This window comes from Belonocnema kinseyi, chromosome 2, assembly GCF_010883055.1.
Source record: "Belonocnema kinseyi isolate 2016_QV_RU_SX_M_011 chromosome 2, B_treatae_v1, whole genome shotgun sequence".
NCBI classification, from domain to species: Eukaryota; Metazoa; Arthropoda; class Insecta; order Hymenoptera; family Cynipidae; genus Belonocnema; species Belonocnema kinseyi.
In genome coordinates, this window is record NC_046658.1 from 144,295,043 (window position 1) to 144,308,295 (window position 13,253).

Here is a 13,253-nt window from a genome sequence, read left to right on the forward strand (position 1 = left end):
TTAGACAATAAATGATGATATTTTCAATATACTAGTTAAAATTTCAACTATAGAAATATATTTTTAACGAAAAAGATACATTTTTAAACAAATAGTTGAGTTTTGACGCAATAGGAATAATTAAATTTGGCTGAGAAAAATTATTTTCAGCATGAAAAACGAATTTCCAACCAAGTAAATAAATAAGATTTTGCCAAAAAAATGTAATTGCTCAATTTTTATTAAAAACTTTTTTCCAACAAATATTTTAATTTAAAACGATAAAGCATGATTTTTCAACAAATATCTTGTATTTTCGACGAAACAGTGAAATTCATAACTAACTAATACAATTTTTTACGTGGGGAGGTTAATTTCAAATTAATAATATTATTACAGCCTTTTTAAATAAAAATAAGTAAGTTTTTGATCAAAATAGTTTGACTTTATTATTGTGCTCAATTAATTCGAATTTTAGTCGAAAACCGAGAAAAAAAAAATTTAGGATAAAAGTTTAAGGATCGTGTCCTGTAAATTTTAGATTTTTATCACATATATTCTGATTCATAGCAAGAGCTGAAGTTGAGTTGTAAAATAAGAGAAATTTTGGCAATCAACAAAGACATGTTTTTAAATTTGGGTGATTTGTTGAAAATGCCTTGAGTTTTCCTTCAAGTTTTATCATTTAAAAATAAAAATAGTTTTTAAAGATCGCTTTTGCAAAATCCAGATTTTGTCTAAAACCTTGTAGGTGTTGATATTAGTTGAAGCTGCGGAACTAAATTTAAATCCATGTTGATTGAAACTCAAAATAGAGATGCTTGGACATTTATAGTCGTATCTCGGGAACCCTTGAATATTTTTCAAGTTTTTCATTTTAATTTAGCGCCAGGCTTTGTATAAAATCTTAGGGAAAAAACACTTTATTATTACTGAATAATGAATTTCTTTATTTCAATATGTAGACATAATTTGTAGAAAAAACAAAACAAAACAGAATTTTGATACGGGAGCTAATGCCATTTTCTGGAATGGCACCCACTTCCGGTGAAATCCCGCGGATGAGTTTATGAAAAAATCTTATTTATACATTTCAAGAAGTTTAAGAAATTAATAGGATAGCCTCACGATATTTGGAGATATCTTCAGAATATCTCAGGAACATCGAGTTTTACTGTGTTTGATATTCGTGATATTCCTTCAGAATATCCACTCGGAGATTCAATTAGTCTTTTCTGCTAAATGGAAAAAGAATTAAAAGAATATTAAATTTTGTATTCAAAGTGTAAAATTGATAAATACCTTCAGGGAATTTGTGTCCTTTTACACAAAATAACTCGAAGTCTAGTAATGCTGCGACTTAAGAAAAAATTATTATTCTATAAAACTGAGACTCAAATTTTGAATTTATTACGAGCAACGTACAGTAGAACCTTGGTTATCCGAGGTAATGTGGGAAGGAGATACCTCGGATAAGCGAAAACTCGGATGATACAACAGAAGTAAAAAAATTCGGAAGAGTTATTTTTTTTTTCATTTATTTTTAATAGAAAAATAAATATAAACATGTAGCAAATAATAGTAAAAAGATTTAAGAATGTGGATAAATCTTTATTAATTTATTAATAATTGCAATCTACTGCATGTATTCAGAATTAGGGTAGCAGGTTTATCTGTTTTATTAATGCTTCTCCGTATTATGCGGGCATACACCTCGGTTAATGCGGAGTGCTTGGATGAGTCCCGTAACCTCGGATAACGCGGAGCCTCGGATAATTGAAGTCCGGATAATCGAGGTTCTAATGCATAAATAAAAAAACAAAAGATAACATGCGTTATAGATACACTTCGGTACAATTATAAAATAAATGTATTTCAACAAAAGATTTACAAGGTTAGAAGAATGGTTTTGAACTTACGTTGTCAGATGTACCGAGCGTAGAATACCTAACAAAAAACAGAACTGAAATATTTTTATTGTTAATTAGTCTTCTATGAAATAGCTTCTGTAAAAAAATACAAATTCTTTTGCACAATTTAGTTAAAAGCAACTGACACACGTGAAATGACCATTCTGATAGAGTTTCATGAACTCAAACGCAGGACTGCCAAAGACACGTGTGAAGGAGAGTCTCTAATTTGTAGAGATAGGTCGGTAGATAGTGCTGTTGTCGTAATTCTCATTATTTTGTGAATAAAAATTCAGCCATTATGAGACGAAAGATTACTGTGGTCTATTCATCCTAGCTCGATAAAGCTCTTCCCTTATCTTCTTCACGTGATCCGATAGCATGCCCCTTTTCAAAAGCGGTTCGACAGTGTCTGCATAAGGTTGCTCATATTCATGTAGTTTAAAAGGTGCAGTAAATATAAGCACACTGGCTCTGACTGTTATAAAGATACGGTTTGTCATGTCATCAGGTGGGTTATCTGGATTGTACAACGTCATTCTTGATTTCCTCACATATTTAGAATTTCCTATCATCAGCGAAAAGTCCATTGGAATATGTTTGGTAGTTACATGATCTATGGGAGTTGGTCCATTCTTGTAATTGAGAGCATCAGAAACATACTTATGTTCTCCAAACTTAACGAACACTTGATAGGATCGGTAGTTATTACCGACTTCGTTCGGAGTTAAAAACCAGTCGGGAGGTTTTCTGGTATAGCTGAGTTTACCAGTAAAGTTGTATGTATTCCACATTTGCACCTCAATGTCTCCTTCAAAGGCAACAACATCTGATTTTTCAGAGAAAAACAAAAAAACAATTCTTAAGTTCTTTTACATGACTGTCAGTAAATTAATAAAGGACTGGCGTGGGACAGCGAGAAAATAACATGTTGTCATTTTGAAAGTTAGTTCAATAAAAATGCTTATTTATAAAAATAAAAATCAACCGATAGTTTAATAGGTCAGGCGAGATTCTAAGATTTACCCGAATACAAAAATTATGGAAAATTTTTCGGAAAACTAGCCTAGATAAGTTGAGAAATTTATCTCTTTTGGTAAAAATTCGTTTTGGGTGGGGAGAATTAATCTTTGTGAAATCACAGAATAAGGTAATGATAAAATTTGTTGCAGGAAATTTTTAATAGAGATAAAGTTTATTTTAGACAGCTTCGCGGTTTGAAAACAGATTTGTTGACGTGGAATAACAAAAGAAAGTTTAACCGATATTTGGTTGAAGTTTATTCGGTAAAGTTAGTTCTTATTGCAATGAATCTTTCATTAGAAATCGATGTAAAGTTTATCTTCTGTTTTTTATGTGACATATATGGTTTTAATTAAAAATCAAAGTGCTTTGTTTAAAGGTGGTTTACTATGCTAGAAAAACATTTTTCGCAAAATATTCATCCTTTTATTTTAAGTGCAATGTAAGAAATTTACTTTCTTGGTTAAAATTGGTCTCTTTTTTGTTAAAAATTTATCTTTTTATGTTGAAAATTCTGCTATTTGGTTGAAAGCAGCAGTAGATGCTTATGATTTATTATCGTTAAAAATTATTGTCTCAACTGCCAACGTAATTACACTATTTTTTCTTCAAAATTTACATTTTTACTTAAAAATTGGTGTACTTAATTAAAAACTTTTTTGGGAGCAAATTAAGGCTTTTGGTAAAAAAAATTCAATCCAACTGCGTCGTTAAAATTTCGAAATTTGTAAAAAAGTAATTTTTTTTTCTTTTTGTTATACTTAATATTTTGTAGTAAAAATTATACGGTATTGCAAATATAATATTATGCTATTTTTATTTTTATATTCTCATCCTAATGAGCAGGTATTGGTTGTTTGCGACAAATACAGAGGCGACCTTTGGGGTTTTATGGTTTTTGGGTCGCTGATTCCGAATCGCTTCTAGATTTTTTCCAGATCAGATCGCTTTCAAGGTCATTTGAAGGTCAAATAAAGAAAATATTGCTGAAAAAATCTGAAAAAATTCAGACGTAGGTTTTTTAGCACGCTGAATCCGAATCCGGTGTCAGTTGACCTTTATGTGTTCAAGGTCAAGGTAATTTGAAGGTCAAATCAGTGAGGTACTGTTGAAAAATTGTTTAAAAAAATTAATTTAGAATTATCTTTAGTTTTTCGTCTATATAGAAACTGGAAATATTAATTTATCTTTATCGACATTAGCTGCTGTGAATCTCTCGAAAGTAAGGCAGTGAACGTTCTTATTAATATTAGCTGCTGTGTATTTCTTAAAAGAGAAAGCTTTGCACCCTTAAGAATGGTATATCTTTAAAAAAGAAGTGGGTTCTTTTCGCCCTAATATAGTAAAAAATACATTTTTTATAAATGTCCACATGTATTTGCAAAATATTCAGACATGGTGTTGGGAGAATGGGCTCCTGATAGTATTTGCAATAACTGCCGCAAAATGCTTTCTATTTGGAAAAAAACTAAAGACGATTCTGAATTGATCGTCATTAAACCCACAGAATGGAACGAGGCATGCAACGAAGATGACTGTTATTTCTGTAAAACCGATATCCGTGGGTATAATAAAAAAAATTTACACAATCTTAAATACGCCCAGGTAGGATCAGGAAAAAAGCCGCTGAGAGATGAAGTTTATAAACTAGGTGGACTAAGCAATAGAATTGCTGAAAAATTTACACAGTCCGAACTTAATGATCACATAAGAGATTTGGGACTACTTAAAGATGCTGCGGAACATTTAGCTTCAGTTTTAAAAAGTAAAAATTTATTAGAAAAAGGTACGAAAGTAACGTTTTATAGAAAAAGAAATGAGAGTTTTAAGCAGTATTTCGAAGAAAAAGTCTTTGATGAAGAAAAATTAGTGTACTGTTCAAATGTTAAAAGACTGATGGAGGAACTTACGCCAAATACTTATAAAGATGACGATTGCAGACTGTTTATTGACTCATCAAAAAGAAGCTTAAAAGCTGTAATACTTCACAACACAAATCAATATGCCGCAGTACCTGTCGCACACTGTACGACATTGAAAGAATCTTTCACCTGTCTTAAAAACCTTCTAGAGGCCATTGAATACAAAACATATAATTGGCTTATATGTGCTGATTTGAAAGTTTCAGGTATGTTTCTAGGACAGCAGTCTGGAGTTACAAAGAATCCGTGTTTCTTGTGCCTTTGGGCTAGTAGAGATCGCGAAAAACATTACACGAATCATAAGTGGGCTGAAAGGAAATCACTTGAAATATGAAAAGGAAATATCATTAAATCGACCCTGGTTGATCCAAAAAAAGTGTTGATTCCTCCATTACATATTAAATTAGGAGCCATGAAGCAATTTGTTAAAGCCTTAGATGAAAATAGTCGATGTTTTAAATACTTGGAAAAGAAATTTCAATATAAATCTGACGCCAAGTTGAAAGAAGGGATTTTTGATGGTCCAGAAATAAGGAGACTTTTACAAGATGATAAATTTCCAACGACAATGACAAAAATTCAAAGGGATGCATGGCTCAGTTTTAAGGAAGTTGTGAAAAACTTTTTAGGAAATAAAAGAAGTGAAAATTATAAAGTTATAGTAGCCAAAATGATTAAGAACTTTGGAAAAATGGGGTGTCTGATGCCATACAAATTGCACTTCCTGCATAATCTCCTGGATCGATTCCCAGAGAATTGTGGCGATTACAGTGAAGAGCAAGGAGAGCGCTTCCGTCAAGACATAAAAGAAATGAACACAAATTGATACAAAAAAATATGTCTATCGTAATTGTTTATGAGGAATTGTTAATTTTTTAATCTTATTATGAGATTGCACGTGAATTGATGAAGGTCTATCAAAATCGATATATGGGTTATTTTCATATTTTAATGACCTTGAAAGACTAGATATGGTCAAAGTGACCTAGGATTTAGATTCTACGACTCTTAAAACTTATAAATACATTTTTAGAAATTTTTTCGAGGTTATTTTGTTGGTTTGACCTTTAAATGACCTTGATCTTGAACTAATTAAGGTCAAACGACACCGGATTCGGATTCAGCACGCTAAAAAACCTATGTCTGAATTTTGTCAGATTTTTTCAGCAATATTTTCTTCATTTGACCTTCAAATGACCTTAAAAGCGATCTGATCTAAAAAAAAAACCCGAAAAAACATTCGGAATCAGCGACCCAAAAAACATAAAACTCCAAAGGTCGCCTCCGTGGACTTTGAATTTTTTTTGTGTGCCTGTGCTATCGAAGTTTTGAGACCACCTGAGTCAGAAAAAATAGTTTTTACGTCGGTGTCTGTCTGTCGTCGTTGTTGTCATCTTAGTATGAAAATACAGTGAAATTTGAAAGAATTATTCGATTGGATTCCTCTGTGGGACAATTAATAAGGATATGAAAAGAAAGAACGAGTTCGTGAGCCAGCTTTCTTTGAAGAAATTTTAAAAAGTTAGAGCCTTTTGAGATTTTTTAAATCCACTTTTTTTTAAATTTAAAAATATTCTTCGACAGCTACATATAGTAGATCAAAATACGAACAATTTATTTAAATTACTTGTTTTGATCAAATGCAATTTTTCAAAGGTAAAGCATTTTTGAATTTAAAAAAACTAAACGAAAATTAACGCTTGAAGTCAAACAAATCGTGATGTGAGAAAAAGTTAAGACAAGAAAAATGTTATTTTGTAAGGAGCTACAAGCTTGTACGTACAACTTTTTAAATAATCCTAAATAAAAATTAATAATTAAAATTGTCAACACAAAAAAAAACTAATGAAAAAGTAATAAATCCATTTTTGAAAAACAAAGCAAGATATAAAAAGGGATAGGTTGACAAAAATAGTGCACCTAACAAAAATGTTAAATTTTTAAGTGATTACTTTTTTGTAGGCCAATTCCAAATCGAGCGTTAAGCGCGAGAACCCACTTTTTTTTATCATAAAATATTTTTTACTCTAAACATAATTGTATAATAATACTTTTCTTCAGATGAAAAAAAAATAATTCCACAAAAAAGAGCATTTTTTTGAAAATGCGATAGAACGAAATTTTTGGATAGCATTCATTTAAAAAATTATAATTGTTCTCGTATACAATGTAATAATGCTAGGCGGTTCATTTTTTTGGAAATTCATATAAAATTTCAAGTAGAGGAACTTATTTAAAAGGATCCATATTAAAAAAGAGTGACAGCGAAAAAAAGAAATTTCTCTTTTTACAAATATCTGGATATTGCTTTTGTTTATAATATTAAAAATAATAATTTTAAGATACATTTTTTTTATCATGATATTCCAATTAATGAAATATCTTTATCTAATGTAAATCTGAAACCCGACGCAGACACGTTTGGACAGCTTTAGTGATAACTGCGAAGCGCGTGAAGATTCTGAAGTTTATATGGCTTAAATTGAAGAAAAGATCTCATAGATTACGTCTTGTATATATCATACTTCTATTGAAATTTTGGCTAATTTACAGCACAAGTTAAGTTTGAGGTGCAAAATTATTGAAATGAATAAAAAAATTGCTACTGGAAGTAACGTTACAAACTTATATATGTAATATTTAGTTCGTTTCCTGATGAAAAATTAAAAATTAATTAATACACCCCTATAAGGAAATTCAACTACTTCCAGCTAAAAAATCTACTTTATATTTCTCGTTTTTTTTTTAATTTCGCTATTCGGTTAAAAATTTATTTATTTATTTAGAAATGAAACCATTCTATTAATGATTCATCTCTTTTTGATAAAACTATAATAAATTCTAAAGATTCCACCTCTACGTTAAAAATTGTACTTATTTGTTAAAAATTAATTTTTATCTGAAAATTCATCTAGTCTATTTTTCGTTGGAAATGTATCCCTTGTATATTGAAAATTCAACTTTTTAGCGAAAGATGAAGGTATTTTTAGAAAATAATTTTTTTTTTTATTAAAAAAATTAGCTTGTTTATATTACAATTTGTTGGGGATTCAATTATTTTTTTGAAAATTTGTATTTTTTTGGTCGAATTTAACTATTTGGTTGGAAATTCGTTTGTTTATAAAATTCATAGATTTCGTTAAAAATTCAGCTGTCATTATACTAATTTAGTTATTTAATTTATATTTGGGAATTTATTCTTTATAAGTTGAAAATTCAACTTTTTATCAACGAATAAATTTCTAAATGTTTTGCCCGACATTTATTGAATTTTCAACAAGACAGTCGAACTGGAAATAGAACAAAATCAGTGAATAAATCAATTTTTAACCAAACAATTGCATTAATAGCTAAATAGTTCAAAATTCCCGTAAAAGAGATAAGTTTTGCAGAAAATAATAAAAAATAGAAGCAAGTAATAAGATTTTCAACACACAAAGATGACTTTTTTCAGAGATAGGAGAATTTTTTTAAAATTTACTATTTAACCAAGAAAGATAAATTTTCAACCAAGAACGACAAAGAAAATGATTATTCTATCAAAAAAGGTGAATTTTAAACAAAATTGTTTGATTTTTAACGCAGGAAAGGCTAATTATCTACAAAAAAGTTAAAGTTGCAATCCAAAAGTATAATTTTTAAACCTAATTTAAACTAAGAAATTAAAAAAAAAGATTATTCATATTACAGATTTAGTATATAAGAAATCGAAAATACCAAATCTTCGCTAAGGATAAAAAAATTGATAATAAAATAAGATGATACAACAACATATGGATCGAGTACTTTGAAGAGATTTTCGTCGAGATTAACCCCTTTTTCAGATTTTTTAACAAAAACAATATTTTTATGATGAGTCATCAGATAAGATATAGAAGAAAATGAATTTTTTTATGGGAATAAAAAAATAAATCTTTAAACATGCCGGAAGTTAAAATGGATCACCTGGAAAAAAATTTGAAATATTAAATTAGTTAAAGTATTATTCGTTAGGGACTTATTTTTGATAAAAAAACTGGAATTTTTTATCGCACATTTTTTAGAAGATATATAGTAGTATTTTCGCCTAAAAAAATAAATCACGAAATAGTTTCATTTTTAACAAAACAATTGAGTGAAATTTTTAATATTAAAATATGATTTCTTCAAAGAAACAAAAAATTATTTAACACATATCAATTAAATTTTCACTTAAAATTTTAAAGATTCAATTTAAAAAATTAATTTTTTTGTAACGTAGTTGAGACCTTAACCAACAGAAGATTAATGTTTACAACAAAGAAGAATTTCCAGCAAAAAAAATCAATTTTTAATTTCAAATATCAATTTTCCATTAAAAATGGAATGGTTAGATTTTCAGTTAAAAAAATTATTCCTCAACCAAAAATACCTGTAGAACGAATTTTCAAGAAGCTATTCGAATTTTAACAAAAATAGTTTTAATTATCTAGAAGCGTTATTGAATTTGCAACGAAAACTATGAATTTCCAACAATAAAGTTTACATTCAACCAAATAGTATAATTTTCTTTCAAAATGTAGAATTTTCAAGCGAAAGATACTAACCTAAAAAAATATATGAATTTTATTTTAGTTTTAATTGAAAATTTTTTTTTACCATTATTTATAAATTGTTTAATTTTTAACAAATACTATGAATTTCAGACAAATAGGTTAATCTTTAACCAAACAGTATAATTTCCTAATTTCTAATCATCGAGATGAATTTTTAACCAAAAAAATTATTTTTAAATAAATTAGTTAAATTATGGAATACAAATATGACTATTTAATAAATTAGTTAAATTTTGGAAAAAATTATTAAATTTTCAACCTAATAGTAGAATCTCTATCCAAGAAGAGGAATTTTCCACACCAAAAATGGGGATATTTAACAAATTTTTAATAAAAAATAATCACTTTTTATTACAAATAACAATTTTTAACAAGAAATAGGATATCATGAATACAAACGTTTTATTTTGAAAAAAAATTTAAATAACTTTTTGAAAACTGCTAACAATAAAGATAAATGTGAAAAAATGAAAGTTCATTAAAACAGAAAATTTGGAAAAATTATTGTATATTCAGATATCATTTCTGGGAGGCTTTATAATATATGTTTATAAAATTTTTACATAAAAACGATGAAAGTGATAAAAGAAATAACTTAATTAGAGAACGTGACTGGGTAACATTTTTATGTTTATTAAAACAATAAAGAAGCAATTGCGAAACTGGTAAATACAATTGGTCGCGTCTCCTCATCTTCACCAACGTGAAAATGATGAAATGAGAATTATTTAGAGAACGGATCTATTTTACCTTGATCTATTCACGCGTCGTTTCAAACTTCACAGAAAATATTGTTTTTAATTTAAAAGTACATTTTTTAAACCAATGAACAAATTTTTGAAAACAACTTGTACAACAAAATTACAAAAAAATGATCAAGGAAAAGTATGTTCCTTAGAAAACTATTTAAAAAAATAAATGGCCAAGAAAATCAATTTGTGTCAAATACTTGCACAACAAGAATTAAAATAAGGGAAATATGTGTGAACCCCAAATATTTCTTTCATCTTCAATCAGTTTTAAATGTCCATATATTTCTTATTTATTTTTTTAAAACATTGAATTGTTAACAAAATAAATAAAGAAATTATTTTGTACGTGAAAGTACAAATTTCTAAAAATGTACATTGTGTTTCACACAAAAAATAGAAATTTTGTTGTACACTTGTAACTTTTACATGAAAATTGAAGAAAAATGTATTTCTCTGAAAACAATTTAAATATAAACAGGATTTCATCAAGAGGATTTCATTAAAAAAATTTGTCCAAATAATAAAAATTTTAATCCAAAAGAATGAATATTTTTGAAAGTAATTAAATTGTCAACAAAAATTTTATTTTTAAAGGAGATGAATGTTGAAATCTCAACAAAGAATTTGACTTTTAGCATAGAAAGATAACTTTTCTACCACAAAAAAACATATTTTCAATCTAAAAGAACTGATCTTTAATCTTAAACTGAATTTTTTTTTAAAATGTGAATTTACCAAAGTAGTTACATTTTTAACAAAAGATTAAATTTCTAACGAAATACATAAATGCTCACTCAAATACTTGAATTTTACAGAAAAAAGTCGAATTATTAAACAAAAATTTATGTTTTCCACCAAAAAGGAAAATTTCTTACAAAAGGATTGATGTTCTACAAAAAAAGAATTTTTTAATGAAATAAATGAATTTTTAAACAAAAAAGTGAAATTTTACATTAAACAAGATCAATTATAATCCGAAAATGTGTGAAAATGCAAAAAAGATAAAAAAGTGGAATTAAAAAATTTTTTTATCAGTTTTTAAAAAAATTATATTAAAAGAACAAAATAATCTCCTGTAATTGGGGGGTTTTCAATGACCAAAAAATATCTTAGTAGTAAATAAATAATTATTATATTAATGTGTTAATCGAAAGTCTTTTTTTGCATTTTTACACATTTTCAAACGCTAAATGTAAAATTAACAAGATATTGAAATTTTCAGCAAAATAGTTAAGTTTCTAACAAAATAGTTGAATTTTGAACCAAATAGATAAATTTTTGAGCAGAGGGAACAAACTTTTTCACAGACAGTTTAATTTTTCATACAAAATATAATTGACGAAATTGTTGAATTTTCGTCAATATAATTGAATCAACTGAATTTTTAACCTATAACAATTAATCTTCAAAGAAGAAGCTTAATATTCTATCAAAAGGCGAACATTCAACAAGAGGCATTAATTGTCAATAAAAAACTTACGTTTTAAATAAAATTTTATATTTTATATAAAAAAATGAATTTTATACGAAAAATATTTATAAAAAAGTTGAATTTTGAACTAAAAAATATGCATTTTCAACCAAGAAAATAATTTAATACGATAGTATTAAATTTTCATTCAAGATGATAAATCTTCGAACAAAACACGATCAACTTTTCATTAAAAAATTACAATTTTCTACAAAATTAACGAGTTTTTAACAAAACTGTTTATATTTTTTCAAAGAGTATAATTTTCTTCCAAATTGTGGAATTCTTAACACAAAAGTATTAATATTTAAAAAATATATATTTACTTAATTCAATTTTAAATAAAAAATGTTTCAAATTTATATTTTTAGTAAATTTGATATATATAATTAAAAATTTGTCATAAGGATAACCGTAGGATTTCGCCGGGAGCGGATGCTAATCTGAAAAATTGCACCCGCTTCCAGCGAAATCGCGGTAAAATTTCAGCCATAACCACGTCTCACAACCGTGAGGTAGGTGGTTACAGTCTGTAAAGGAATCAATACGACGATCCAGCAAAAGCCTCGTGCAACCCTAAGAACACGGAGCGACCCAAGGACAGCCGCCTTCTGCATTTTTCCCGCAAGTGTTCTAGCATATTTTTGACACGCAGGGATGCTTTTTAGGCTATTAGCGAGTGAAAGCTTGGCACCTACAAGAGCGCCGATGATAAGGACGATCAGTTTAACAGAATATTCCGGGTACAATCGTTGCAACTCCCTTATAAGGTCTCGATACCTCTCTTTCTTTTCATTCTCCTTGGATATGATGTTTTTGTCAGCTGGTGCCGAAAAGTCGATAACGAACATGGTTTGCTTCTCGAAGTCAAGAAGAACCATGTCAGGCCTCGAGTGAGCAACAAAAACAATTGTCGAGAATATAAAGTTCCAGTATATGCGGCACTTCCCATTCTCGACAATTGACTCAATTTCCCTAGGAGCATTTAGAGGAGCGATATTAAAGTGAATGCCGTTGGAGTGACAGAGATGGTAATAAAGTACTCTTAGTGCCGCATTGTGCCTTTGAATGTAGGCCGTTCCCGCGTGTGTTGGACAACTAGATAGTATGACAGCTAAATGCTCGGGGTGTGCATGGCACGCCCTGCAGCTATCATCGGGAATGTCTCGGCTTAAAATGTGGCGACTGTATGTTAAGGTAGAAATGACACCGTCTTGGCATGCAAAAATGAAACCCTGTGTACCAGAATTCAATCCGGGCGATTTAAGAAAAGCAAACGTTAGCTCAGAAGACATTGACTGATCCTTCACATTTCTGTGGAAGCTACCGTGCATCCTCTTATCGAGGAGCTGTTCACGAAAGTTTTTCTCTTGTACTTTCTTAATCCGGGCTTTCAGGAGTGAGTACTCGAGATGGATTAGATTTGATGCATTTTGCTCACCCCTAATACTAAAGACAAGTCCGAGTGTTTCAACAGCCTCCTCCGCCGCTTTGTACAGAAATGCTCCTTTGCCTACTTTCTCATGATTCCTGACCATTTTAAGAAGAGGGTCTCTTCCATTTGCAACTCTATGTGCTGTACCCAGAATAATCCTGTTGTGAAGACATTCAAGACTCAATAT

General features: G+C 28.8%; 1 protein-coding gene across 1 annotated transcript in view; it reads right to left on the bottom strand.

Moving 5' to 3' along the window:
- Positions 1–1,890: 1,890 nt before the first annotated feature.
- LOC117167850 overlaps positions 1,891–13,253 on the bottom strand; it is a 37,702-nt gene continuing 26,339 nt past the window's right edge. Inside the window, exon 2 of the mRNA XM_033353057.1 lies at positions 1,891–2,718. Within this exon, the coding sequence (XP_033208948.1) occupies positions 2,204–2,718 (515 nt within the window). The 3' untranslated portion in view covers positions 1,891–2,203. The remainder of the gene's footprint in view (positions 2,719–13,253) is intronic.